Below are 21,457 nucleotides of genomic sequence, written 5' to 3' on the forward strand. Positions count from 1 at the left end.
GGAGAGACAGAGGCACAGAAAGAGCTGACCAGAGTAAGAGACGGGAGAGAGAAACTGACTCTGACCAAGTACAGGCTCACTGGACACAGAAACTGGACACAGACAGACCCAGCTGTCCACAGAGGACAGGCTCAGTGATCACAGCCTGGACAGAGAAACTGGACACAGGCAGACCTGGCTGTCCAGAGAGGACAGGCTCAGTGACCACAGCCTGGACACAGACACTGGACACAGGCAGACCTTGCTGTCCAGAGAGGATATAATCACTAACCACCGTCTGGCCATAGAAACTGGACGCAGGCAGACCCGGCTGTCCAGAGAGGACAGGCTCAGTGATCACAGCCTGGACACAGGCAGACCTGGCTGTCCAGTGAGGATATAATCACTTACCACAGTCTGGCCATAGAAACTGGACACAGGCGGACCTTGCTGCCCAGAGGGAACAGGCTGTGCTCCCACTGCCAGCAGGAAGAGACAGAGAATCACTTTCTGCTGTACAGTGAGAAACACTCTGGGATAGGGCTGGGCGATAGAACGAAAATGTACCGATACCGACGTTAAGAATCTCTCACCGACCTCATTTTGCTCATGTCGGTATGTTCGGTAAAAGCTTTCCCCGCTGTGTGCTTTCATGGGCGGGCCCCTTATAAAACTACAACTCCCAGTGTGCTTTCATGGGCGGGCCCCCCCGATAAAACTACAACACCCAGTCGCCAAATCCAGTCACGTGCTTCCGCCTGGCCCAACCTTCCTTCTTCCTTCGCACGAAGCAGCTGGCCGGGCGCTTCTGCCGAACCCCAGCCGGGCCGGGGTGGCTCAAGTACACATCAAGACGAGCTGGGATCTCAAGAAGATGCAGCGTCGATCGTCTGGTCTTATTTTGTCTTCAGCAAACATCTGAACAAAGAGAAGTCTGATGTAAACCGTTTCTGCGCCCAGACGAAACACGAGTCGTGGATCACGAAGAGTGCCAGATGTTAAAATGCTCATTAAAAGTTATTCTGTTTGCGTTTCCGTGAATTATGTCCTTAAATTATTTGTAAGAGATTGAGATCAGATGAGGGTATGTGCAGCTTTAATAGTTTCGCATGTTTAAAACACGGATCTTTCAGCATATCATGTAATCCTAGAATTTCAAGGGTTTCCAAAAAATCGTCGTTAATTTATCGTTACCGAGGTAAGTGTGTGAAATAATCGCGATATCGATTTGAGGTCACATCGCCCAGCCCTACTCTGCGATCAGAAAAACATTCTTCCCTAAAATAACAAGCCTAATCCCGGAATTCCCACTCCTGCTGGAATTAGAATAGCTTCCAATCCTGCTGGGAGAGGAAACTCACCAGAGCTGCAGCCCAGCGGAGCAGCCAGCCTGTTTCTCGGTACTGTTCTGTTTCCTGTATGTGAATGGACTGTTGTGATGCTTGTATCTGCATTGGCAACACAGAAATAATAATAATAATAATAATAATAATAATAATTGCTTACACTTACATAGTGCTTTTCTGGACACTCCACTCAAAGCGTTTTACAGGTAATGGGGATCCCCTCCACCACCTACCAGTGTGTACCCCCACCTGGATGATGCACCAGTACTCTCCACACACCAGCTCTCAGAGGGGAGGAGAGCAGAGTGATGAAGCCAGTTCAGAGATGGCCAGGCCCAATAAAGCTCTTTGAATTGAATTTGAGAGAGGGAGGAGGCAGACCGTCAGACTGTGGCAAAACACCCGCACAGGTCCCATTGATAGAAACATTTTATTCACTTTCGGAAGCAAGGTTTCAATGATCAGACATTGGCTTTTATATACTCCTATGTACAATTCAGTTTTTACTTTACAGTCTTACATACACCTGTACAGAAACGGAAACAAAAAAAAAGGAGAAAAATCTTGAGAACAAAGCAGCGAGACCGCCAGACTGGGTCCGGGTGCGAGAGAACGGGCCGGGTCCTGCCAGGATGCCAGTACCGCCAACTGGGAGATGATCAACTTGAAAATGGGAAAAACGGCACAATGCGCGGAACACCCCCCCGATCCACTGCTCTGTGTACGGCAACCAGCCAAACCCATTCCAGCACTTAATTGGCTCGTTAACGACTCTCCGTCCCCAGCGCCTGCCCGCTCGTCAGTCACTTCACTGATCGACGGGACGACCGAGGAGCGAGGTCATGTCAGAGCTCTGCAGCGGATTGGCCAGAGCCTCCTCCTGACCCCGCCCCCCCACCACGCAGTCAGACGAGTCGTGCGTCATGTCAGCGCCGGAGCAGCAGGGGGCAGCGCTGAGCACACTGTCTTTCTGTATCTGGGGGAAGGGGGTGGGTGGTGGAAGGTGCTACAGTGGGGAGACCAGCTCCCCGTCAGGATCGAGACTAACCCCCCCTCCCCCTCAGTGAACAACAGCAGCAACGTCAACCCCACGTCTCTACGGGCGCCACAGACATATGCAGTTCAGACCCACAGACATGGAGCCACAGTTGTCTCTTTAGTGTCCTGTAGTTTTGGGGTGCAGCTTGCAGGCAGGTTGTCAAGTGTCAGCTGCAAGACACCTCGGAGTTAGAATTAGGGGTCTCCGCCAGTCCCACGTCTGTGCGCTGTACACTTCCTATGCTCCAGGCATTCACTAAGAAGCGTCACAGGTCTCAGTTCTTCAGTAAATTTGTTTTATATATAAAGTTTTTTTTTTTAAAAAATGGCTCTTGCACTCTCCCCATTGAGAGCGATCTCTCCCCGGTGTCCAGCACCGGTCAGGCAAAAAGTGGGGGGGCAGCCAGCTACAGGCCTACCCGGGCCACCATATTTGTAGTCCACTTCAGTGTCTCTGGGACTTGTAGTCCTCACAGCAGGAACAGGCAGAGCCCGGGAAGCAGGGTGAGGAGGATCGAGAGGGAGGCCATCTTCATTGCCGTGTTGCCCACGCTCCTCTGAACGTCCGGCATGCGGACCACTGGGTCATCTGCAGGGAGAGGAGGACAGAGAGAGAGGTGACCAACATGCACGCCCCCCTCGGATCTCCAGAACACGGGAAGGGAGCAGGCTTTATGGATTAGGTCAGGTGCTGCCTTTCTCAAGCAGGCTCAGGTCTGCCTGGGTCAGCAACCCCCCCCCCACCCCCTTGGAAAAGATGGAAAAGGAGAGGGGCTCGGTAAGGACAGGGCCGTACCTGCGGGGAGCCGGGATACAGGGTTGTGGGCACCCCCTTCCACCACGCGGGGCTGCTGGGAACCTGGAGAAAGAGGAGCAGAGATTAGACTGCTGTTAGGAGTCTGAAGTCTGACTGACAGCACTGTAAAACCTGGAGTGGATCAGACTGCTGTGCACTGGGAGTCTGACTGACAGCACTGTAAAACCTGGAGTGGATCAGACTGCTGTGCACTGGGAGTCTGACTGACAGCACTGTAAAACCTGGAGTGGATCAGACTGCTGTGCACTGGGAGTCTGACTGACAGCACTGTAAAACCTGGAGCGGATCAGACTGCTGTGCACTGGGAGTCTGACTGACAGCACTGTAAGACCTGGAGTGGATCAGACTGCTGTGCACTGGGAGTCTGACTGACAGCACTGTAAGACCTGGAGCGGATCAGACTGCTGTGCACTGGGAGTCTGACTGACAGCACTGTAAAACCTGGAGTGGATCAGACTGCTGTGCACTGGGAGTCTGACCTAACAGCACCACTTTCCGAGTAACCCGATTGTGCACAGCCGGGCCCCGCAGCAGCTGCAGGGGCTCCTGCGCTCCGACCGGGATCAGAAACGGGGGCGGGTCTTACCGTTGGGCCCCGTGACGTCGATCCTGAGCTTGAGGCAGGCCTCCCCGTGGTGGTGGACAGGCTTGGCTGCGGGTGAGAGAGACAGACGCCACGGTCAGTGAGTCGCCCGGGCCGACGGGGCGGTGGTCCGGTCCCACCCAGCGGCCCGGCTGTACTCACAGATGTAGTAGTAGCTCTCTCCCTGCCGGAACTCCTTGCCCAGCGTGAAGGGGGTGAACCTCTGGAACTTCTCGGAGAAGCGCTCCGGGCCGTGGGGCGCGAAGGGCCGGGTGCACTCCCAGCGCAGCTGCTCCGGCGAGGCGGGCGCGCAGGCAGCGTAGTCCTCGCGCTCCACCATGTACAGCACGTAGCGCTCGGCCTCGTGCGAGGGCACCGCGCCGTGCTCGTAGTGCGGGCAGATGATGTCCAGGTAGTCGTTGAGTCGGACAGAGATGGCGTACTCGTCCCACAGGAACCTGCCGGGAGAGACGGGAGGGTGTCAGAGGTGTGCCGCGACGCCTCAATTCATTTGTAAGGAAGCAAAACGGCTGCAGTAAAACCTGGAGTGGATCAGGCTGCTGTGCACTGGGAGTCTGACAGACAGCACTGTAAACCCTGGAGTGGATCAGACTGCTGTGCACTGGGAGTCTGACTGACAGCACTGTAAAACCTGGAGTGGATCAGACTGCTGTGCACTGGGAGTCTGACTGACAGCACTGTAAGACCTGGAGTGGATCAGACTGCTGTACACTGGGAGTCTGACTGGCAGTACTGTAAAACCTGGAGTGGATCAGACTGCTGTGCACTGGGAGTCTGACTGACAGCACTGTAAAACCTGGAGTGGATCAGACTGCTGTACACTGGGAGTCTGACTGACAGCACTATAAAACCTGGAGTGGATCAGACTGCTGTGCACTGGGAGTCTGGTTTACTTTTGTTGGGGTTAGAATAAACACAAAACAGAGCCTCTGCCAGCAGTGCAGCAGAGCTTGTAATCCAGTGTGTGGGGACACGGGTCTCTGGTTCTCCCACTTCAGTCAATGCGAACTGACAGACAAGAGAGCTTAAAACAATATTTGCTTTTCTGCCTCAGCTAGGGCCTGCCCTGGAGCCCCGCAGCCCTGTCTAGCAGCAAAACCTGGAGCAGAGCAGAGCAGAGAGAGGCAGCTGTGTGGGGCAGGTCCCTGCCTGCCTGCCTGCCTGCGTGCGCCGGGAGAGAGAGAGAGGTGTTTGTGTAGGCTGTCCCGAACCCCGCTGCGCTCTCTCGCTCAGACAGCGGCTGCGGCTCGTCTCCAGAGTGTTTTCTTAGGCGGCACGCGTGCGTTTTTAAGGTGTTAGGTTTCAGGTACCTAGCAATTTTCCTGGTGCCGAGTGCTCTGTTCCCACCCCCCCCCGTCTCTCTCGCTCATCCCTTCTCCTCCTGCACAATCCCTCGCTCAGCTCTGCCCGGTCAGCAGACAGGGCTGTCCGCCCGCCCTCTCGGTTTATGATGCTGTTTTAGTTCTGCCTCATTAGCTCATAGCGTGCTGCCCTTCTCCCTCTCGTTAGCTGTCGTCCCGGGACCCCTGATTTTGGGCAGAGACAGTCTGGCTCCACAGGCGCCCCCTCTCAGCCCCTCGGGGGGGGACACAGGTAACCCGATCTCCCCAGCCCCTCCTCCGCAGAGCGGGACACTTCTCAGACTGCTCCCTGCTCTGACCCCTGAACCCAAGTCAAAACTCCGAAACATTCCTCCCAGCTCCTTTCTGTGCCAGGAGCACTGCTCGCCCCTGGCCCGCCGCCACACCACTAAGTGCGGTCCCGTGTCTGGGTCAGGTCAGAACCCTTGAACCCCACCCCTGCCAAGATCTGACACCGCAGACAACCCGGCACCACTGAACTGTCCCCCCCACACACACTTTGTATTCCCATACGGGACATTTACTGGTGACAAAAAAACCTAAAACACACAATCCGATGTTCCCCAACCCGTCCCAGAGACGGAGACTGGACACCCAGACCAGACTCCTCTGACCCCCTGTCTGAGCCCCAGCAGAGCTGGTCGAGAGAGACAGGCAGCGCAGGAGCATCCCCCCAAAGGAACCCCAGCTGAATAGCAGGAACCCCCCTGTCCCAGCACTGGTCGCCAGAGCCGAGCCCCACCCACCAGAGCGCAGCGCCGTGGACAAAACAGCACATGAGCCTTTAATCTCTCACTTGTCCCAGAGCTAATTAGACCCCATCCCACCCCACAGGGCAGCAGGGCCGTTATCTCCCTGTCCCCCGTCTCTCCTTTTGTCCCAACAGGCTGCCATTTCAATGTGAATGTCAGATTGTCTCAGGACACAAAGGGAGGCAACTGGGCTATAATTAAATTACTGATGAGTTGGACTGAGTGTCTTTACAGTGACTCTCCAGCTCTGATGATGATGATGAAGGAGTGTTCATGTGAAGATACAGAGGAGCTGGACTGAGTGTCTGTACAGTGACTCTACAGCTCTGATGATGATGAAGGAGTGTTCATGTGAAGATACAGAGGAGCTGGACTGAGTGTCTGTACAGTTACTCTCCAGCTCTGATGATGATGAAGGAGTGTTCATGTGAAGATACAGAGGAGCTGGACTGAGTGTCTGTACAGTGACTCTCCAGCTCTGATGATGATGAAGGAGTGTTAGTGTGAAGATACAGAAGAGCTGGACTGAGTGTCTGTACAGTTACTCTCCAGCCCTGATGATGATGAAGGAGTGTTCATGTGAAGATACAGAGGAGCTGGACTGAGTGTCTGTACAGTGACTCTACAGCTCTGATGATGATGAAGGAGTGTTAGTGTGAAGATACAGAGGAGCTGGACTGAGTGTCTGTACAGTTACTCTGCAGCTCTGATGGTGATGGAGAGGGTGCTCTGCGACAGTCAGAGTGGGCAGGTGAGGGGTTAAATGAGCCGTAATGAAAGCAGACAGGAGATCTGAGGAGTGACCCCTGAGGTGGGGGGTAATTAGCCTGAACATCCTCCCCCTGGCTCTGGCTCCGCGCCCGCAGGGGTGGGCTGGTGCCGAAGGCAGCAGGGAATTTGAAATTCCTAAAATTATAGCCCACAGCTGGCCGGCTTCCACCTAACCTGCCCCGGACCCGACTCCCGGCAAAACCCCGGATTTCTCAACACAGACCCGCAGACAGCACAGAGAGGCCGTGCCTCCCCCCGGGATCCGTGCTGGAATTCTGCATTCCGACAGCGATATCCCGGCATTGCCACCGCAGCCGCCCTCTACCGAAGTGTGGACTCTGCTCCGAGACTCCCAGCGCTCTCCTGCTCTCCCGCCCACTCCACACACTCCACTGTGACAAGCTCACAGACGCCATTTGCTCTCAGACTGGTGTCGGGAGTGCTGGCGTGAGCATTCGACACTCCATCTGCCCCACTGCCACTGCAGGCACCACAGGGACACAGGAGCGAGCAGAGAGGTGAGCAGAGAGGTGAGCAGAGAGGTGAGCAGAGAGGTGAGCAGAGAGAGACAGGAAGACAGAGGAGCAAGCAGAGAGAGACAGGAAGACACAGGAGCAAGCAGAGAGAGAGACACAGAGAGACAGAGACACAGGAGCAAGCAGAGAGAGACACACAGAGAGACAGAGACACGGAGCAAGCAGAGAGAGAGACACAGACACAGGAGCAAGCAGAGAGAGACACACAGAGAGACAGAGACACAGAGCAAGCAGAGAGAGAGACACAGAGAGACAGAGACACAGGAGCAAGCAGAGAGAGACACACAGAGAGACAGAGACACGGAGCAAGCAGAGAGAGAGACACAGACACAGGAGCAAGCAGAGAGAGACACACAGAGAGACAGAGACACAGAGCAAGCAGAGAGAGAGACACAGAGAGACAGAGACACAGGAGCAAGCAGAGAGAGACACAGAGAGACAGAGACACAGGAGCAAGCAGAGAGAGAGACACAGAGAGACAGAGACACAGAGCAAGCAGAGAGAGACACACAGAGAGACAGAGACACGGAGCAAGCAGAGAGAGAGACACAGACACAGGAGCAAGCAGAGAGAGATACACAGAGAGACAGAGACACAGAGCAAGCAGAGAGAGAGACACAGAGAGACAGAGACACAGGAGCAAGCAGAGAGAGAGACACAGAGAGACAGAGACACAGGAGCAAGCAGAGAGAGAGACACAGAGAGACAGAGAGAGAGACAAAGACACGGGAGCAAGCAGAGAGAGACAGGCAGACAGAGAGAGACACATTTGTGTCCTTGTTCTGGGCTGATTTATTATTATGCCCAACAACAGCAAAAACCACAATCTGAACCTCACACCCTCTCGATCCCAGCACTGCCAGCACCACCTCCACACTCCCGGAGCCTTGTGCTTTTCCCAGTCCCTCCCCCAGCTCAGCCTCGGGCTCCTGGAGCCGGGTCAGCGGAGGTACCCCGTGGGAGCGGGGTTCTGGCGGTATTCGGACCCGGGCTGGTTCTGGGGCTCCTTTCAGAGCTCGGCGGCGGTCCAGTCTGGGCTTTAACGACCATCACTCGGACCCCTTCAGCGCTGTGAAGGCTGGGGTCAGACCCCTGTGTGGGATTGTGTGGGGACAGGGGCAGGATGAGTCCGGGTACGAGGCAGAACCCCAAAGCCCAGGTCTATCCTGGAAGCAGAGAGCAACTTGGGAACACGCCCCGAACAGGACGTCACTCCGTCAAAGAGCGCACACACACACACTCTCCACTTAACCAGCAGAGAGGCCACACAGACGTGGGACAGGACAATCGGAAGACACTACTCTGCTGACTCCAAGGATATCTCTCCTCCTGCTCTTACTGCAGGGGTGACGTCTCCCTCCTGCGCTCTCGCAGGGCTCATCCATCAGTCCCGGGACAGGAGCAGAGCGAGGGGGAGGGGTGCTGCGGTCTTCACTGACTGGGAGGAATGTGACACAGGGTCAGAGTGAGCAAACAGCACACTGCCCGGCACACTGCGCCCCGCTACACTGTCCTGCGCCCCGCTACAGAGCCCTGTTCCCAGCTACACGGCACACTGCGCCCCGCTACAGAGCCCTGTTCCCAGCTACACAGCACACTGCGCCCCGCTACAGAGCCCTGTTCCCAGCTACACAGCACACTGCGCCCCGCTACACAGCACTCTGCCACAGTGCCCTGGGCCCCGCTACGCAGCACACTGCCACACAGCACCCCGCTACACAGCACACTGCCACACAGCACCCCGCTACAGCGCCCTGTGCCCAGCACACCGCCCAACAGGAGCAGGCACCGCTCAGACAGCAGCGCCCCACGCTCCACTGGGTCGCCCCGCACTAACGCGCCCTGAAAGGGGGATTAGCTCGCCAGCCAGGCGTTAACGAGAGGAGCGGAACCCCCCTGCATGGCAGTGAGCCACAGGGTGGGGGAGGGCTGGACCGCGTCACCCCGATTCTGGACCCTCAGCACAGGGCGAGTGAACAAGAGCAACCACCGGCACGGCTGACCAGCAGGGGGCAGCAGGGAGCAGCGGAAGTCTGAGCTCGTTCTGAGCACCAGAGGCCGAGGCTGGGAAAGAAAGCACTGGGGGGGGGGGGGGACAAAGAGAACCCCCCAGCCCTCCTCGCCTGCGACAGTGGCTTCAGATCGTACCCACACCTCTCTGATCTTCTGCAGCGCCCCCCGAGAGGAAGCACGCTGCCAGGCCCGGCAAGAGGGAGGAAGCCTGCGCCGCCGATAAGAGAGCAGAGGAAGAGAGGGAGGAGGGGGGCGCGCGGGAGGGGGGCGTGGGAGACAGGACAGGCCGATTTCTGCTGGCGCGAACGGTGTGAAAATCAGACCCCTTTCACAAGAAACCAGTGTATTCCTAGAACAAGCGCTCCCCCACCTCCCACCACCACAGGCCTCTGTGGGAGCTTCTGCATCAGGCCCTGCACAGAGTCCACAGGGAACCAGTACCAGAGGTCTGCGTGTGTGTGCGCGTCTCCCACAGTGGGCAGCGTGAGGGTACGGTCTGCGTGTGTGTGCGCGTCTCCCACAGTGGGCAGCGTGAGGGTACGGTCTGCGTGTGTGTGCGCGTCTCCCACAGTGGGCAGCGTGAGGGTACGGTCTGCGTGTGTGTGCGCGTCTCCCACAGTGGGCGGCGTGAGGGTACGGTCTGCGTGTGTGTGCGCGTCTCCCACAGTGGGCGGCGTGAGGGTACGGTCTGCGTGTGTGCGCGTGTCTCCCACAGTGGGCAGCGTGAGGGCACAGTCTGTGTGTGTGCGCATGCGTCTCCCACAGTGGGCGGCGTGAGGGTACGGTCTGCGTGTGTGTGCGCGTCTCCCACAGTGGGCGGCGTGAGGGTACAGGCTGTGTGTGCGCGCGTCTCCCACAGTGGGCGGCGTGAGGGTACGGTCTGCGTGTGTGCGCGCGTCTCCCACAGTGGGCAGCGTGAGGGTACGGTCTGCGTGTGTGTGCGCGTCTCCCACAGTGGGCGGCGTGAGGGTACGGTCTGCGTGTGTGTGCGCGTGCGTCTCCCACAGTGGGCGGCGTGAGGGTACGGTCTGCGTGTGTGCGCGCGTCTCCCACAGTGGGCGGCGTGAGGGTACGGTCTGCGTGTGTGCGCGCGTCTCCCACAGTGAGCAGCGTGAGGGCACAGTCTGTGTGTGTGCGCGTGCGTCTCCCACAGTGTTTGTGCCTGACCCAGACGGACACCAGATAAACACCCCCCGCCCCCCTCCGATCCTGATCTGGGAAACAACAGGGTGTCGCGGAGGACAATGCACAATGAGTGCTGTTCACACGCACTGCTAAGCACACACTCGCATTCTCACGCTCACACACTCGGTTACACTCTTCCCTGGATTATTTACTCCAAACTCGGAGCTAATTACCATTTAGGACATCCTGGGAACAAGAGGGGAACCTGATGTGACCTTACAGGACAGCATGTGTGGCTGCTGCTAACAGCCGTGACCTTTCACCTCTTCAGGACAGCGGCAGAGTGCTGGTTCAGCAACTATTAGCTCCTATTGCTGCTACAACTGCTCCTGTAGCCAATACTGCATATACTGCTCTAATACTGTACTACTGTAGCTCTTACTACTGCTGTCACTGGAGCTACTACTAACAATATTAGTACTGCTGTTACTGCTCTAATACTGTACTACTGTAGCTCTTACTACTGCTGTCACTGGAGCTACTACTAACAATATTACTACTGCTGTTACTGCTCTAATACTGTACTGCTGCAGCTCTTAATACTGCTGGCACTGGAGCTACTGGAGCTATTACTAACAATATTACTACTGCTGTTACTGCTCTAATACTGTACTGCTGCAGCTCTTAATACTGCTGGCACTGGAGCTACTGGAGCTATTACTAACAATATTAGTACTGCTGTTACTGCTCTAATACTGTACTACTGTAGCTCTTACTACTGCTGTCACTGGAGCTACTACTAACAATATTGCTACTGCTGTTACTGCTCTAATACTGTACTGCTGCAGCTCTTAATACTGCTGGCACTGGAGCTACTGGAGCTATTACTAACAATATTAGTACTGCTGTTACTGCTCTAATACTGTACTACTGTAGCTCTTACTACTGCTGTCACTGGAGCTACTACTAACAATATTGCTACTGCTGTTACTGCTCTAATACTGTACTGCTGCAGCTCTTAATACTGCTGGCACTGGAGCTACTGGAGCTATTACTAACAATATTAGTACTGCTGTTACTGCTCTAATACTGTACTGCTGCAGCTCTTAATACTGCTGGCACTGGAGCTACTGGAGCTATTACTAACAATATTAGTACTGCTGTTACTGCTCTAATACTGTACTGCTGCAGCTCTTACTGCTCTAATACTGCCATTACTGAAGCTCTTACTGCTGCCCTTACAGTTCTAATACTGGAGCAACTGGAGCTGTTACTGCTCTATTACTGGAACGTATCAACTGCTAGGTGCAGCAGCTAACATACTGCCGTTAGCCGCGGGCTGGAAAACCGTGCTCTCTCCCGTGTTAGAAAATGGGGAAAACCCTCCCGCAGCCCACTTCCGACCGGGATTTCCAGCCTAATGAACAGTCGCGCTGACCGACTCCATCTCGGACCCTAGACCCGAACGCTGGCCGGGACGCCGCCGGCTTGCTCCGGCCAGACCCGCGGCTCCGTGTTCCGGGGGGAGGGAGTGTGCAGTCTGAACAGCACGGAGCGAGAGAGTGGGAGGCGCGGAGCTGGGATTCCACAACAATCTGCTCTCTGCCCTCGGGGCGTGGAGAGGTGTGGAGACTGTGGCAAGACGAGCTGTTTTTCCCAGGAGTACGTGATCGTGACAGACGCTCCACTCTTCCAGATCTCATCTTCCCTGCCCTCTGCAACAGTGAAGCTCATTTCACCTTGACTGGACCAGCAGCGTCCCACCCCTGGTCTGAGTGTCTCCTGCACAGTGTGTCCCCCAGTGGGGCTGTGCTTTAATGGGGCTGCTGTGTGTCCCCCTGTGGGGCTGTGCTTTAGTGGGGCTGCTGTGTGTCCCCCAGTGGGGCTGCTGTGGGCCCCCAGTGGGGCTGCTGTGGGCCCCCAGTGGGGCTGTGCTTCAGTGGGGCTGCTGTGTGTCCCCCAGTGGGGCTGTGCTTCAGTGGGGCTGCTGTGTGTCCCCCAGTGGGGCTGTTGTGGGTCCCCCAGTGGGGCTGTGCTTCAGTGGGGCTGCTGTGTGTCCCCCAGTGGGGCTGCTGTGGGTCCCCCAGTGGGGCTGTGCTTCAGTGGAGCTGCTGTGTGTCCCCGAGTGGGGCTGCTGTGTCCCCCCCAGTGGGGCTGTGCTTTAGTGGGGCTGCTGTGGGTCCCCCAGTGGGGCTGTGCTTCAGTGGGGCTGCTGTGGGTCCCCCAGTGGGGCTGTGCTTCAGTGGGGCTGCTGTGTGTCCCCCAGTGGGGCTGCTGTGGGTCCCCCAGTGGGGCTGTGCTTCAGTGGGGCTGTTGTGGGTCCCCCAGTGGGGCTGTGCTTCAGTGGGGCTGCTGTGGGTCCCCCAGTGGGGCTGTTGTGGGTCCCCCAGTGGGGTGAAGTATGTTCCTCCTGTAGATGAAGCTCTCGGAGATCCTTTTTGATGAAAGGCACTAGATATCAAGTCGAGGTCAATGCTCTGGGCATGTGCGTGAGCGCGAGTGTCCCAGCTGACTCCGCACACACAGCTGTGAAGAGCGTCAGTGAAAAACACTTCCTGTCCTGCTGAGCAAGACCCCAGCACCTGCAGAGCCGTGAGGAGCACAGCAGTGTCTGCTCACTTCCTGGCAGCGCCGCGCGGAGGACAGAGCGGGGAGGGAGCGGGGCAGGGCGTGGGGCTCCCTGTCCCTGCTTGCACAGCCTGGGAAAAACACTGCTTCTCCAGACCAGCTGGAGCTCCAGTCAGTGTGTCTGTGTTAACCCCTCTCTCTCAGTGCAGTGTTAATGTACTGGAGTGTCCAGTCAGTGTGTCTGTATTAACCCCTCTCTCTCAGTGCAGTGTTAATGTACTGGAGTGTCCAGTCAGTCAGTGTGTCTGTATTAACCCCTCTCTCTCAGTGCAGTGTTAATGTACTGGAGTGTCCAGTCAGTCAGTGTGTCTGTATTAACCCCTCTCTCTCAGTGCAGTGTTAATGTACTGGAGTGTCCAGTCAGTGTGTCTGTATTAACCCCTCTCTCTCAGTGCAGTGTTAATGTACTGGAGTGTCCAGTCAGTCAGTGTTAAGGTAGCGGAGTGTCCAGTCAGTCAGTGTTAATGTACTGTCCTACTGCAGGCCCAGATTAATGACGGTCTGTACCAGGCAGGGAGAAATTCCACTGAAGAGAACAGGAGGAGGAGGATTTCTTACTGTTACTGCTGCTCTCAGCACAGCCCGTCCCAGCACCCTCGGCCTGCTCGCCCCGCGCAGCGCAGAGCGGGGCAGGCAGGGGGAGGCCAGACAGAGCCGGCGGAGAGCAGCCCGGACGCGGGGTTGCAGAGTGCAGAGGAAACGTGGGGAGCGGGAGAGAGAGACTGCGTGACTCACACCTGTATCACAGAGCACGTCGGCACACCACACCCTGCACAGCTCAGCTCAGTCTCCTTCCCAGAAACACCACCTGGGGGCCATTACTACTACACCGCCTGCTCACGCTCCCACTGGGCTCTACCGCACTGTACTGCGCTTGTACCCTGATCTCCCTGGGCTGTACTTCACTGTACTGTGCTATTACCCTGATCTCACTGGGCTGTACTGTGCTTTTACCCTGATCTCCCTGGGCTGTACTTCACTGTACTGCGCTTGTACCCCGATCTCACCGGGCTGTACCGCACTGTACTGTGCTTGTACCCCAATCTCACTGGGCTGTACCGCACTGTATTGCGCTTTTACCCTGATCTCACCGGGCTGTACCGCACTGTACTGTGCTTTTACCCTGATCTCCCTGGGCTGTACTTCACTGTACTATGCTATTACCCTGATCTCACTGGGCTGTACTGTGCTTTTACCCTGATCTCCCTGGGCTGTACTTCACTGCACTGTGCTTTTACCCTGATCTCACTGGGCCGTACTGTGCTTCTACCCTGATCTCACTGGGCTTTACCACACTGTACTGTGCTTGTACCCTGATCTCACCGGGCTCTACTGCACTGTACTACGCTTGTACCCCAATCTCACTGTGCTTTTACCCTGATCTCACTGGGCTTTACTGCACTGGACTGTGCTTTTACCCTGATCTCACTGTGCTTTAGTGCACTGTACTGTGCTTTTACCCTGATCTCCCTGGGCTGTACCGCACTGTACTGTGTTTTAACCCCGATCTCACCAACCAGGACCCGATGACACAGATCCACAGTTTTCAGCGAGAGACAGAAAGCAGGCAGATGTGTATCTCATGTCTGGGAGTCTGCATGTCAAAAAAACACTAATTGTAATCCAATCAATTAGGCTGAGCATAATTAAATCAATGAGGGAGAGGCGCGAGGTGGGAGCAGGGACCCCATCACTGATCCACTCACAGAGCACTGCTCGACCCCAGAACTCCCAGCACACGCAGAGCCCCTTCATACAAAGAACACCCAGAACTGCCGACAGACCCTAATCCTCCAGCAGACGTAGGGCTGCTATTTTTGAAGTGCTTTCAGATAATCCCCAAGTGACAGAGCAAGGAGGGAGCTGGGGGGGGCAGTCCCCCATTTGGAGGTGGAATGTTATCTCCCCATCTCTGATCTCTTCAGGCACTGACATCTGACCTGGGAAGTCGGTGTTGTCTAAGGGAGAAACCTGAAGATCTGTTTGGGTTTGAAGGAGGAGAACCGACTCCCAGCAGAGTGGTCCACTCCGGGATTTACAGTGCTGCCGGAGTCTTGCATGTCTGGGAGCCTGAATGACAGCTCTGGAAAACCCGGACTGGATCAGACTGCTGTGCACTGGGAGTCTGACTCACAGCTCTGGAAAACCCGGAGTGGATCAGACTGCTGTGCACTGGGAGTCTGATAGTATTATAAAACCTGGAGCGGATTACACTGCTGTGCACTGGGAGTCTGACTAACAGACCTGTAAAATCTGGAGCGGATCAGAGAGATTTCTCCTTCAGTCCTGTCAGGCTAGTTGCTCAATCCCAGCCGAGGAGGAAAGGAGCGCACACACTCCTGGCGGCTCTCTCTGAAGTACAGGAGTAGGAGCTGTTTTCCGCGTCAAGTCTACGTGATTCCGGGTTATGCAAGAACTACCTTATCTTTCAATAACTACCTGGTAAAAAAAAATCACAACTCCTTCTGCTTTCACCCGTGCCTCAGTCACTCCAAAAAGTCAATAAACTATCGCGACCTGAACTGAAATATCGAGACTCGATAGCCTCCCGGGAACGCGTCAGTACGTGTCGAAACCGCTTTTCAGTCCCTGCCAAACCAAATCACAGCTTGCACAATCACACCTTCGCGAGGGGGGAAAAATAAACACGCTCTCCGCTGAACGGCGCAACAAAGAGACGAAAGAGTTGTCTCTCGACAGACCAGGAGAGGAGGACAGCGCACAACAACAACAACAACAACTTGCGCGGACCAACACACACACACTCGGACTGCTGCAGTCGGGGGAGACCAGTTGTCGTTCCGCAGCTTCCCGAAGGAAAGTCGGCAGTCTCCCCTCAGACACACACCTCCGAGCAGCGCGTTGCCGATCCCGGCCAGTGAGCGGTCAGAGCGAGCGCACGCACACACACACAACGTGCACAAACAAGTCTGGACGCCCTGAAACTTCGCACGCCGCAGAACTCCCCGGCCCGGTCCGCTCAGCCCAACCCGGGCCGCGCCGGGAGGTTCCGTCTCCCGGACAGAACCCGTCCAAAAGGCACCGAGCCTTTTTAAAAAACTGTGCACGCCTGCCACACGGCACGGTCGAAAAATCACAGCCTTTAACAAAACACACACACACACAAAGCGCCGCACGGTCGCACTACGGCGCTGCGAGAGAGGGGAGCTCACCTGGGGTTGCTGCTGTTCCAGTAGACGCTGTGCCTCTCCGCCGATGCCACCCATGAGCCCAGAGCCAGGCAGGCGAGCCACAGTACATCCATATCGCTCGCTGTCCTGGAGCCAACGAGTACGACCAAAGACCGCCGGCCGCTACCTGTCGTGAGGCCGCACCTTAGGAAGTAGTGGCGATTGAAAGTAGAAGAAAGTATTTGGGGGGGGGGGGGAGAAAAGGACTTCCTTAAGCTGGAGCTGTTTGCTTGCAGAGATAAGAAATATCGATCCACGGACGAGCCACCTCAACCGCTTCGCTGATCACTAGGGATGAGAAAACTTCGGCTCTGGTTTTGTTCAAACACCAGCCACCTGTCCCCCGCCCCCCTCTGTTCGACAGCCAATCGCACGTCTGGAGCGTAGTAAACCCCTCCCACACGTAGCCCTCCGTTTGTGCCCCGCCCATCCACGCCTCCCTGGCCAATCCAGAGCCGTGTTTGCGCCCCCAAGACCCCTCCCTAGCCGCTAGAAGCTCTGCCCCCGAAGCACTCCCTGCTACTCCGGACTCACAATAACAATAATGAGTAACATCGATCGGTGAAGTCATCTCCCGTAAAGACAGATGAGTTACGTATTAAAAACAACAGATACACTCTTCCCTTTATCTGTGGCTGTGCAAAAAACTGAAGATCTGGCGATTATTTATCAAAGATTTGAATAAAGTCCGGACTCAGAGCAAACAGTGGAGCATTGATTTATTGTCAGTGTCTGCGTGTGCAAGTGAACGGATAAGACTGGGAGAGAGAGGGATAGGAGACAGGAGAGAGGGAATAGAATGGGATAGGAGACAGGAGAGAGGGAATAGAGAGGGATAGGAGACAGGAGAGAGAGAATAGAAAGGCATAGGAGACAGGAGAGAGAATAAAGACAGGAGGGAGAGAATAGGGGGAGAGGAGAGAAGGAGTAGAGAGGGATAGGAGACAGAAGAGAGGGAGTAAAGATAGATAGGAGATAGGAGAGAGGATAGAGACAGGAGAGAGAGAATAGAGGGAGAGGACAAAAAGGAGTAGAGGATAGGAGACAGGAGAGAGAATAGAGACAGGAGAGAGAGAATAGAGGGAGAGGAGACAGGAGAGAGGGAGTAAAGATGGATAGGAGACAGGAGAGAGGATAGAGACAGGAGAGAGAGAACAGGGAGAGGAGAAAAGGAGTAGAGAGGGATAGGAGACAGGAGAGAGAATAGAGAGCGATAGGAGACAGGAGAGAGAATAGAGGGACAGGAGAGAGGGAACAGGGGTTAAGGAGAAGGGAGACTCATGGACTGCAGACTTTCAACTTGCTGAAATGCTTCTATCAGCTAATTCGTTAGCTCCATTTTCTGCACGAGTACGAGCACCTTTATTAACATCGTCGTCAGGGCCTGTTCCACCTGAACGCGCTGCCGAGTCACATGTCATTAACTACAGCGCGCTGCTGTTGTTATTGATCAACACTGTGGTGGGACGGACAGGCAGCGGAGTCTCTGTGGCCGGAGGCAGATTCCTGCAGCGCCCGCACTCTCCCCACACCCTGTGGGCTGAGGAGCGAGAGGACCTGGGTCTCACGTGAGAGTGTGTGAGACAGCTAAGACAGTGCACCTCCTCTCTCTCCCTGATCATTACACCTCCTCTCTGCTCTCCCTGATCAGAACACCTCCTCTCTCCTCTTCTCTCCCAGAGCATAGTGCCTCCTCTCTCCTCTTCTCTCCCAGAGCATAGAATCTCCTCTCTCTCCTCTTCTCTCCCAGAGCATATTACCTCCTCTCTCCTCTTCTCTCCCAGAGCATAGAATCTCCTCTCTCTCCTCTTCTCTCCCAGAGCATATTACCTCCTCTCTCCTCTTCTCTCCCAGAACATAGTACCTCCTCTCTCCTCTTCTCTCCCAGAGCATATTACCTCCTCTCTCCTCTTCTCTCCTAGAACATAGTACCTCCTCTCTCCTCTTCTCTCCCAGAACATAGTACCTCCTCTCTCCTCTTCTCTCCCAGAACATAGTACCTCCTCTCTCCTCTTCTCTCCCAGAGCATAGAATCTCCTCTCTCTCCTCTTCTCTCCCAGAGCATATTACCTCCTCTCTCCTCTTCTCTCCCAGAGCATAGAATCTCCTCTCTCTCCTCTTCTCTCCCAGAGCATATTACCTCCTCTCTCCTCTCCCTGATCAGAACACCTCCTCTCTCCTCTCCCTGACCAGGGCTCATAATTTATTATTATTATTATTATTATTACTATTATGGAGGGGCAGGTGCAGCTCTGTTCATTTTCCTACATCAGGAGGATTGGGTGCAGTTCTGACCCTGGCAGGTGTTGGAATTCTGGGATTAGATGTGTTATTTTGGGGAAGAATGTTTGTATAATCCCAGAGTATTTCTCACACTGCATCAGGAAGTACATCTCTGTCTCTGTTCCTAGCTCTTCATCCGTCTCTCTCTGTTCTCTCACAGCTCCAGCAGTAGAACCTCTCTCTCTCTGTCTCTGTCTGTAAGGGTCTTGTGTGGGATATCCAGGGGCTGTCTGTGTGTGGGGGGATGGAAGGGAGGGGTTGGGTATCTTTGCTTCCAGGTGTTTTGGGTAAGGAGATCCAAACACAGAGCTCATCTTCTGATCTCTCTCACCACAACTCCACCTCTCTCTCCCCTCTGAATTTTTCGCTTCCTCTCTCTACTTAGTACAGCTGTAAAGACACTCAGTCCAGCTCCTCTGTATCTTCACATGAACACTCCTTCATCATCATCAGAGCTGTAGAGTCACTGTACAGACACTCAGTCCAGCTCCTCTGTATCTTCACATGAACACTCCTTCATCATCATCAGAGCTGTAGAGTAACTGTACAGACACTCAGTCCAGCTCCTCTGTATCTTCACATGAACACTCCTTCATCATCATCAGAGCTGGAGAGTCACTGTACAGACACTCAGTCCAGCTCCTCTCTTCACATGAACACTCCTTCATCATCATCAGAGCTGTAGAGGAACTGTACAGACACTCAGTCCAGCTCCTCTGTATCTTCACATGAACACTCCTTCATCATCATCAGAGCTGTAGAGTAACTGTAAAGACACTCAGTTCAGCTCCTCTGTATCTTCACATTAACACTCCATCATTAACACAGCTCATCTGTAAATTCACATTATCACTCCATCATCATCTTCCTCAGATCTGCAGAGAAACTCAAACTAAGCTCTTTAATTCCTGCACTGCACACACTGTGTAATTAAACTGACTGACTACAGATCAGATCTTAACACCTGTTGCACAAATACCAGCTGCCCGTGTGTGTGGTCTAGGAGGAGAGCGCCTTGGCGCGCGATTAGAGGCGGATCGCACTGCCAGCACCAGCTGCCCCCTGGCAGAGGAGAGGAGCCGATCTGCCCCCGTCCCCTCCTCCCCCTGCCCCTGCCCTGCCCCTGGCTGTTCCGGCACGCTTCCACAGGCTGGACAGTGGCCCTGCGTCATTAGCATACAGGTGGCCATCGTCCCTCGGAGCGGCACACTTCTGCACAATGGGCCCCATGTGTGTCTGTGAGAGGACAGCACAGCGAGGGGTCACAGGTCACGACCCCCCACACACACTCCGTCACCCTGGAACACCTTTCAGAGGTCAGGCCCCAGTGCAGCAGGCTGCTGTCGTGTGCTTTTACAGTGTCTTTACTGAGACTCTCCCTCCTCTCTTTCTCTCTCCCTCCCTCTCCTCTCCCCCTCTCTTTCTCTTCCACTCTTTCTCTCTCTCTCCTTCTCTCCCTCTCTCTCTCCCACCTCCTCTCCCTCTCTCTCCTTCTCTCCCTCTCTCTCTCCTTCTCCTTCCTCCCTCTCTCCTTCTCTCCCTCTCTCTCTCCCACCTCCTCTCCTTCTCTCTCTCTGTCTCTCCTTCTCCTTCCTCCCTCTCTCCTTCTCTCCCTTTGTCTCTCTCCTTCTCCCTCTCTCTCTCCTTCTCTCCTTCCCCCTCTCTCCTCCTCTCCTTCCCTCTCTCTCCTTCTCTCCTTCCCCCTCTCTCCTTCTCTCCCTCTCTCTCCTTCTCTCTTTCCCCCTCTCTCCTCCTCTCCCTCCCTCTCTCTCCCACCTCCTCTCCCTCTGGGGAGACAGACACCCAGCTCGCACCCTGAAAGGCAGAATAATTTATCTCCCCCTCCCTCCCCAATGACTGTATTCATTAACAGTTCCTTAATGATCCCAGATGGAGTCCCGTTCCATTCTGCTGGGGGAGAAGCCTGCCTGTCTGTCTGTGTGTGTGTCAGTGTGTTTTCAGAAAAGCACTCAAAGCAGACACACTTCAGCAATTAGGATCTAACCCCCCGTCCCTCGCCACTCCTCACCAGCTGTCACAGTAGACAACACCCCCTCCCCGAAAAGCACAGAAAGTGTCCCAGGTGATCGGTATCTCCCAGCCCGCCGGCTCTCCTCGGAGCCGAGACTCAGCGCAGTGGCCAGTCCTCGCTGGGACGTCCCGGAGATCAGACCCCGCCTTTGAGAGAGTCAGGGGCTTGGAAAGGAACGTGGTAAAAAAGTACACTGCAGTACAGCCCAGTGAGATCAGGGTAAAAGCACAGCACAGTGTAGTAAGGCCCAGTGAGATCAGGGTAAAAGCGCAGTGCAGTACAGCCCAGTGAGATCAGGGTAAAAGCGCAGTGCAGTACAGCCCAGTGAGATCAGGGTAAAAGCACAGTGCAGTGCAGTACAGCCCAGTGAGATCAGGGTAAAAGCGCAGTGCAGTACAGCCCAGTGAGATCAGGGTAAAAGCACAGTGCAGTACAGCCCAGTGAGATCAGGGTAAAAGCACAGTGCAGTGCAGTACAGCCCAGTGAAATCAAGGTAAAAGCACAGTGCAGTGCAGTAAAGCCCAGTGAGATCAGGGTAAAAGCACAGTGCAGTGCAGTACAGCCCAGTGAAATCAAGGTAAAAGCACAGTGCAGTGCAGTAAAGCCCAGTGAGATCAGGGTAAAAGCGCAGTGCAGTACAGCCCAGTGAGATCAGGGTAAAAGCACAGTGCAGTACAGCCCAGTGAGATCAGGGTAAAAGCACAGTGCAGTGCAGTACAGCCCAGTGAGATCAGGGTAAAAGCACAGTGCAATGCAGTAAAGCCCAGTGAGATCAGGGTAAAAGCACAGTGCAGTGCAGTACAGCCCAGTGAGATCAGGGTAGTTCTGAAGATGTTCTGTCCTGTTGTCTGCCCTGGAATCACAGTTCAGTGCAGAAAGAGCTGGGAGGGCCAGCAGTGCCCTCACTCCAGCCTGTGTTTCCAGAACGCAAGCAGGGACAGAGTTTAATGTATAGTTTCCATGTCTTGGCAGCGAGTGTGT

At 55.1% G+C, this 21,457-nt stretch overlaps 1 protein-coding gene across 1 annotated transcript; it reads right to left on the minus strand.

The window, feature by feature from the left end:
- Positions 1 to 1,736: 1,736 nt before the first annotated feature.
- efna1b (ephrin-A1b) lies at positions 1,737 to 16,452 on the minus strand. The gene is made up of 5 exons (XM_088905031.1): positions 16,144 to 16,452; positions 3,926 to 4,221; positions 3,767 to 3,832; positions 3,160 to 3,222; positions 1,737 to 2,952 (listed from the first exon to the last, which is right to left on the minus strand). The coding sequence occupies exons 1-5, from the start codon at positions 16,233 to 16,235 to the stop codon at positions 2,834 to 2,836; spliced, it is 636 nt and encodes a 211-aa protein (XP_088761157.1). The 5' UTR covers positions 16,236 to 16,452; the 3' UTR covers positions 1,737 to 2,833.
- Between the last annotated feature and the right edge of the window lie 5,005 nt (positions 16,453 to 21,457).

The sequence above is a fragment of the Atractosteus spatula genome, chromosome 25 (assembly GCF_055471065.1).
Source record: "Atractosteus spatula isolate fAtrSpa1 chromosome 25, fAtrSpa1.hap1, whole genome shotgun sequence".
NCBI lineage: Eukaryota > Metazoa > Chordata > Actinopteri > Semionotiformes > Lepisosteidae > Atractosteus > Atractosteus spatula.

Bases quoted from the DNA above. Each gene is read 5' to 3' on its own strand.
- efna1b (XM_088905031.1), bottom strand. From the start codon at position 16,235: ATGGATGTACTGTGGCTCGCCTGCCTGGCTCTGGGCTCATGGGTGGCA. The intron at 4,222-16,143 runs GTGAGCTCCCCT...CTCTCCCGGCAG, and splicing joins TGGAACAGCAGCAACCCCAG to GTTCCTGTGGGACGAGTACG. The intron at 3,223-3,766 runs GTAAGACCCGCC...CTCTTTCTCCAG, and splicing joins CGACGTCACGGGGCCCAACG to GTTCCCAGCAGCCCCGCGTG.